The following is a 7,473-nucleotide window of genomic DNA, read 5'->3' on the forward strand; positions in this document are numbered from 1 at the left end:
AATGGTACTAAAAGCAAAGATCGGGAGGAGAAGTCACAGACTCACAAAATTGTTTCAAGTTTACATGAAAATCATTCTTCTTCCGAGAGAAGCTAACCACTTTTGAAGTCTCTTCCAATTTTGATATGAGCCAAAAACAGTTGTTTCCTCTCCCCTCTCTTCCAAAAAACTAGATAGACCAAAACTGGAAGAGAATTAGAGGATATGATGTCGAAAGCGTTCAAACTAGCAGGTTTGGGCAACCCAGAAATGGTGGCTCTTGGTGTGTCTGGTTCAGATACCGATTGTTCAAATGATGACTTATCATTATCTCTGAAGATCCAGAGGTGATCATTCTCAATGTAGAATTTAATGTGTTTCAATTCTTTCTTGAACCACCTGTTCTCCATAATTTATGGAATCGTGGTTCTTGTCGCTGGATTCTATTGAGAAAACTATACCTTAATGCAGTGGAATAAGCAAAAGTATACAATCGAAGACAAGATACAGGGGGTTTATTTGGTTCAGTCTTAAAGACTTATATCCAGAGACTCAGCAAGCTTTGCACTAATCAATATTAAGAGAAGGTTACAGCCCTATTACTACCCAACGAGTGCTCACAAGACATGAACCAAGAGAGACAACACAACCGAAGAACGACTACACCTAGTAAATGTTGTAATATTAGTCCCACATCGACTGATGTGGGAATATGTGGAGAGGAGGAGGCTATCTTTTATAGCCTCCTCCTTCTTCTTTAATTATCCCAAATATCTTCTCTCTTGGATATTTCTTTATTTATAGTGGAGTTTTCTCTCTTACTCATATATTATCGTATCTTTCTTTTCTCTTATTTGCTATTATTGTGTTCTTCTTTTCTCTTATTTGCTGATTGTTCTATTCGATGGGTTCTTCATAACCCGACAGTGGTATCAGAACAATTTCACGTGGTTTCTTTTCGGGTATCCTAGAAAGGTGTATTGGGTGATTAAGTGCATGTCTAGGAAAATTTTGTCTAAGGAGTGTGATATTTAAGCGGACTTCTTGTGTTCCTCCAGTTTTTCCTAAAAATTTTCCTAGTGCATTTTGGTTCAACCATATACCAGTTGGAGATAACCTAAGAAGACAAGTTTCACGTAAAATAGTGGGAGTTATTCTACAGCCAACAACAGTTCGTGATAGAAGCAATGTCAGCAAAAATTGACATCGAAAAGTTTGACGGCACGAAATTCTCATTATGGAAAATGAACATGAAGGCATTATTGATAAAAGATAACTGCTTGGAAGCCATCAGTGTTCGGCCGGTGGAGTTCACAAATAACGAAAAGTGGAACAGAATAGATGCGATGGCCCTATCTGATGATATTTTAACGGGCATAGAAGAGAAAAAAACTGCTAATGAGGTTTGTGATCACCTCATCAAATTGTATAAAACCAAAATCACTTCACCTCATCAAATTGTAGATAAGACAGAGACATATCAAGGGTGCATTGCTGAAGGAGATATTCTTTACAGCGAAACAACAACGGTAGCCAAGGATAGATTGGAGCATATTGATGATTGGATCTTGGATTCGGGAGCAACATGGCATATGACCTCTCGCAGAGATTGGTTTCAAACTTATGAACCTATCTCTACAGGGTCTGTGTACATGGGAAATGATCATGCCTTGGAAATTGCTGGAGTTGGCACCATCAAGTTGAAGATGTACGATGGTATGGTACGCACTATTAAAAATGTGCGGCATGTGAAGGGCTTAAAGAAGAATCTATTGTCTTTGGGACAATTAGATGAAATTGGGTACAAGACACGCATCCAAAATGGAATGATGAGGATCGTCAAAGGAGCGCTAGTTGTAATGAAGGCTGAAAGAAATGCTGCAAATTTGTACAATCTAATGGGAGAAACGTGTCTGGAGGCAGAAGCATCAGTTGCATCAACCGGTACTGCAGAAAAGATGACAAAAGTGTGGCATCGAAAATTGGTCCACATGTCAAAGCAAGGGTTGAAGGTTCTCGCAGAACAGAAATTACACCCGGGTCTCACAAAAATTTCATTGCCTTTTTGTGAGCATTGTGTTACAAGCAAGCAGCATAGACTGAAGTTCAATGCATCTGATTCCAGGAGTAAAAGTGTTCTGGAATTAGTTCACTCTGATGTATGGCAAGCACCGGTTACATCTCTGGGAGGAGTAAGGTACTATGTATCTTTCATTGATGATTATTCCAGAAGATGTTGGGTGTTTCCTATCAAGAAGAAGTCAGATGTGTTTTCAGTTTTCAAAACATTCAAAGCGCAAGTTGAACGAGAAACTGAGAAGAAAATCAAGTGCCTCAAGACGGACAATGGCGGTGAATATACAGGGGATGACTTCTTTGAGTTTTGTAATCAAGAAGGCATCAAGAGACAACTCACGGTGGCTTACACTCCTCAACAAAATGGAGTAGCGGAGTGGTTGAATAGAACACTACTCGAAAGAACGAGAGCCATGTTAAGAACTGCAAGTATGGCTAAGTCCTTTTGGGCAGAAGCCGTAAACACTGCCTGCTATGTGATTAATTGATCACCAACAAGATCGATTGATTTGAAGACATCGATGGAGATGTGGACTGACAAGCCGGTTGATTATTCACGCCTGCACACATTTGGGAGTCCTATGTACGTGATGTATCATCCCCAAGAAAATTCAAAGTTTGATCCAAAATCCAGAAAATTCAGATTCTTGGGATATGCTGATGGAGTCAAGGGGTATCGACTGTGGGATCCCACTGCCCACAAGGTCGTCATCAGCAGAGATGTCATTTTTGCAGAAGATAAGCTACAGAAGGAATATGTGAGTAGCATTTCAATAGAAATTCCGGAGAGTACAACAGTTCAGGAGGAAGAGAAGTCCAATCTAGAAAATTCTTCTGGAGCAGAATCAGAAAATGAGGAACAAGTACTAATTGAGTCTACAACTGTAGAAGTTCGATGGTCACCTCGTGAAAGACATACACCAACCTGGTATCCTGATTATATTATGGAGAGCAATGTTGCATACTGTCTTCTAACAGAAGATGGGGAGCCATCAACATTCAGAGAAGCGATTGATAGCTCAGAAGCGTCACTTTGGATGGCAGCTATGCAGGAAGAACTAGAAGCTCTTCATAAGAATAAGACGTGGGAGCTTGTACCTTTACCACATGGAAAGAAGCCCATTGGTAACAAATGGGTTTACAAGATCAAACAAAACAGTGATGATCAAGTAGAGTGGTATCGTGCATGAGTGGTGATCAAAGGATATGCTCAGAAAGAAAGTGTCGATTTCAAAGAAATCTTTTCTCCAGTGGTTCTACTTACTACTGTCCGGATAGTTCTTGCACTTTGTGCTACGTTTGATCTACATCTTGAGCAGTTAGATGTAAAAACTGCATTTCTTCATGGAGATCTTGAAGAAGAAATCTATATGCTCCAACCAGAAGGTTTTCAAGAACCAGAAAAGGGGAACTTGGTTTGCAGGTTGAACAAATCTCTATACGGCTTAAAACAAGCGCCAAGATGTTGGTATAAGAGATTTGATTCATTCATATTGAGCCTTGGATACAACAAACTTGCTTCAGACCCCATTGTGTGTATTACAAGCGGTTTGGTGATGATGATTTCATTATTTTACTGTTGTATGTCGATGATATGTTGGTGTCAGGCCCCAACAAAGATCGAATCGTAGAATTAAAGGCTCAGTTGGCTAGAGAATTTGAAATGAAGGATCTGGGACCCGCAAACAAGATTCTAGGGATGCAAATTCACTGAGACAGAAATAACAGGAAGATTTGGCTATCTCAGAAGAGTTATTGAAGGAAAGTCTTCCGCAGCTTCAATATGCAAGACTGTAAGCCAATTTCTACTCCTCTTCATGTTAATTTCAAGTTATCCTCAAGTATTTGTCCTAGCAATGAAGCAGAGAGGATGGAGATGTCTCGAGTACCGTATGCATCAGCAGTGGGAAGTCTGATATTCGCTATGATATGTACAAGACCGGACATTGCACATGCAGTGGGAGTTTCGGCATATGGCGAATCCAGGACAAGAGCATTGGATTATAGTGAAGAGGATCCTAAGATACATTAAAGGAACCTTGGATACTGCTCTATGTTATGGAGGATCTGAATTCTCTGGCAAAGGATATGTTGATTCTGATTTTGCAGGAGATCTTGATAAAAGGAAATCCACTACTGGCTATGTGTTTACAATTGCAGGAGGAGCTGTGAGCTAGGTATCTAAACTACAGATAATTGTAGCACTGTCTACAATAGAAGCTGAGTATATGGTAGCTACACAAGCTTGTAAAGAAGCAATCTGGATAGGAAGATTCATGGAAGAACTTGGGCATAAACACGAGAAGATTCTCTTGTATTGTGACAGTCAGAGTGCCTTGCACATTGCAAGGAATCTAGCTTTTCATTCAAGGACAAAACACATAGAAGTACAATATCATTTTGTTCATGAAGTGGTGGAAGACGAAGGGTGGATATGCAGAAAATCCGCACGAAAGAGAACCTAGCAAATGCATTGACAAAAGCAATCAACACTGGCAAATTCATTTGGTGCAAATCCTTGTATGGCTTGACAGAGATGTAGACAGCATGGTGGTGGCAAGATAGAGACTGGTGTGGAGATTGATTGGTTCTCAATCTAATCTCCAAGTGGGAGATTGTTGTAATATTAGTCCCACATCGACTGATGTGGGAATGTGTGGAGAGGAGGAGGTTATAAAAGAAAGCCTCCTCCTTCTTCTTTAATTATCCCAAATATCTTCTCTCTTGGATATTTCTTTATTTATAGTGGAGTTTTCTCTCTTGCCCATATATTATCGTATATTTCTTTTTTCTTATTTGCTGATTGTTCTATTCGGTGGGTTTTTCATAACCTGACAATAAAAAGCATATACAACTCCTCTCTTCAACGCTAACCGAGACCGCCAAGCAGCAGTATCAACACGCTTTAGAAGCCCCTAAGCTACACCATCTCCATGCTTAAACACCTCAAGAAGCAGCAGCAAAGCACTTTCTTTAGAGTAGAACTAGAGCTCTTCCTCACGAACATAACAAAGACAAGAAAATATGTAATAGTACAAATTGAAAATTTAATGAAAAAGTTAAGAGAAATGAGGTGTTTTATGTATTTGCCTAGGTAAGAAAAGAGTTAAGTGATACTATTCAACTAAAAGGGGGTCTAAACTTTATTTGATCAACTAAGAAAGGAAGAGGCAAGTGATACTTGACAAATTCTATAAGAAATGCTTGATGGATTAAAATAAAAACCGGTCAAACTTATCGCAAATTTCAAATAATCCAGGTTTGTGGAAGGTTTAGAAGAAAGAAAGGAAGGACAAGAAGGGAATGAATAGCTGATCATGATGGCCAAGAAACCTAATGACAGTGCAAGACATGTATCCTCCTCTTCGTTTGAACAACGTTTTTTTTTAATGTGAATCTCAAATCTACTTCTCTTACATAGAAAATGAAGCAACATAAATGTAGTGACACATACTCTCCTCTCCTGATGTAAAGTGAAAAAAAACCTCTCTAATAGTGTAATTTTTTCACGAGGGTAGAATGCTTATTCTATCAATCGTTCTCTTCATTCCTTCAAAAATTTTAATTTAAAAAAAAGAATCTAATTATGTTTGTAGATTGCTATAAAAGAAGATGAGAATAAATTTTTATTTTTTAAATCATCTAATTGTTATAAATAATATTGATTGTGGATATCCATCACCCCTCAATAGACAATACTTCCAATTGAAGATCTCAACCACCTCAACATATAATCTTGGTGATTCACATTCCCATATTTATTGAAGATTACAATGACCTCAACATGCAATGGTAGCGGTCAATATTTCCATTCTATACACATTCTATCTTTGGCGGCAATCTATCTTTCCATATCAAGAATATCTTATTGTGTGCAAGAATCATATATTGTATTTCCATATCAGAGTAGATGCTCCTTCTACTATAAATATGTAATGCACTCAACTGAATGAATCACTTCTAATTAATCTTGTTCTAGTTTTTCTTCTTATTCTCTAATATATTCTCTTTATTTTATAACACGTTATCAGCACGATTCCGCTCGAAGTAGTCGCGTTTTGAGCACAAATCTGTCACAGTAATTGTGTACGACTTTGCTCGAAGTAATTGTGTTTTGAGGTAAATTTTATATTGGTTTTATATTCAAATATTCTCTTTATCTTCATTACTTCAAATATTAGAAGATGCACTTATTATTTAATATTTACATAATTTTTAATTTGATATTTTATTCATCTTTTATATTAGCTTACATGATGTCAAACCTTACGAAATTGGAGTTTGCGGCCCTCGATATAACGGGCAAGAATTACTTGTCATGGGTCCTTGATGCTGAGATTCACCTTGACGCCAAAGGTATTGGAAATGCAATTATGAAAAAAAATGATGCATCCAATCAAGATAAGGCGAAGGCCATGATTTTTCTTCGCCATCATCTCTATGAAAGATTAAAAGCAGAATATCTGACTGTGAAAGATCCACTTGAATTATGGATCAATTTAAAAGAGAGTTACGATCACCAAAAGACGGTAATCCTACCTAAAGCTCGCTATGAATGGATGCACTTGAGGTTGCAAGATTTTAAAACTGTAAGTGAGTACAATTCTACAGTTTTTAAAATTAGTTCTCAGTTGAAATTATGTGGAGAAATTATTACTGATGAGGACTTATTAGAAAAAACCTTTTCAACTTTTCATGCTTCAAATGTGTTGTTACAATAGCAATATCGTGAAAAGGGTTTTAAGAAATATTCTGAATTGATCTCATGCCTCCTTGTGGCTGAGCAAAATAATGAATTATTAATGAAAAATCATGAAGCTCGTCCTACTGGTTCTACTCCATTCCCTGAAGTGAATGCAGCAATTCATGATAAGCATGAAATAAGACAAAATTATAATCGTGGTCGTGGACGTGGATTTGGACGAGGAAAAAGACAAAATAATTATCGTCTTTATGATGGAAACAAGCAAGAGAAACGCAAGGATTCTCAAAGTAACTCTTCAAAGAGTAAAGATAATGTTTGTCACCAATGTGGAATGAAAGGCCATTAGATGCGTGTCTATCGTACTCCAGAATATTTTGTCAATCTTTATCAAGCTTCAATAAAACAGAAGGAAAATAATGTGGAGACGAATTTGACTTTCCAAAATAATGATATGGAAGCAAATTTTGCTTTTAAAGAAGATTTTGGTGGTCTCATAGACATTACACATCTAGATACTACAAACTTTTTTGAAGACAATATTTGATGATTTTTTTTTTTTTTTTTTTTTTTTTTTATTTGAGTTCGAATAAAATTTATGATATGTTTTCAATCAGTTTATTTTATTCCTTTCTTTATTCCTTTCTACATTTTTTTTAATATATTCCTTTTTCATTTTATTGAAGAATATGGATGTCCCTCAATTTTCAATTGGA

At 37.0% G+C, this 7,473-nt stretch overlaps 1 protein-coding gene across 1 annotated transcript; it reads left to right on the forward strand.

Annotated features, from left to right (window-relative positions):
* The first annotated feature begins 6,308 nt into the window (after positions 1-6,308).
* On the forward strand, positions 6,309-7,106 carry LOC149029472 (uncharacterized). Its single transcript, XM_089143455.1, has 2 exons — positions 6,309-6,644; positions 6,777-7,106. The coding sequence occupies exons 1-2, from the start codon at positions 6,309-6,311 to the stop codon at positions 7,104-7,106; spliced, it is 666 nt and encodes a 221-aa protein (XP_088999581.1).
* The last annotated feature ends 367 nt before the right edge of the window (positions 7,107-7,473 follow it).

The sequence above is a fragment of the Hakea prostrata genome, chromosome 1 (genome assembly GCF_041222555.1).
Source record: "Hakea prostrata isolate BN-2017 chromosome 1, UWA_Hpros_2, whole genome shotgun sequence".
In the NCBI taxonomy this organism is placed as follows: domain Eukaryota; kingdom Viridiplantae; phylum Streptophyta; class Magnoliopsida; order Proteales; family Proteaceae; genus Hakea; species Hakea prostrata.

Coding starts and splice junctions, on each gene's coding strand:
- LOC149029472 (XM_089143455.1), top strand. CDS start 6,309: ATGATGTCAAACCTTACGAAATTGGAGTTTGCGGCCCTCGATATAACG. Junction 6,645..6,776: donor GGTTGCAAGATTTTAAAACT/GTAAGTGAGTAC, acceptor TTGTTACAATAG/CAATATCGTGAAAAGGGTTT.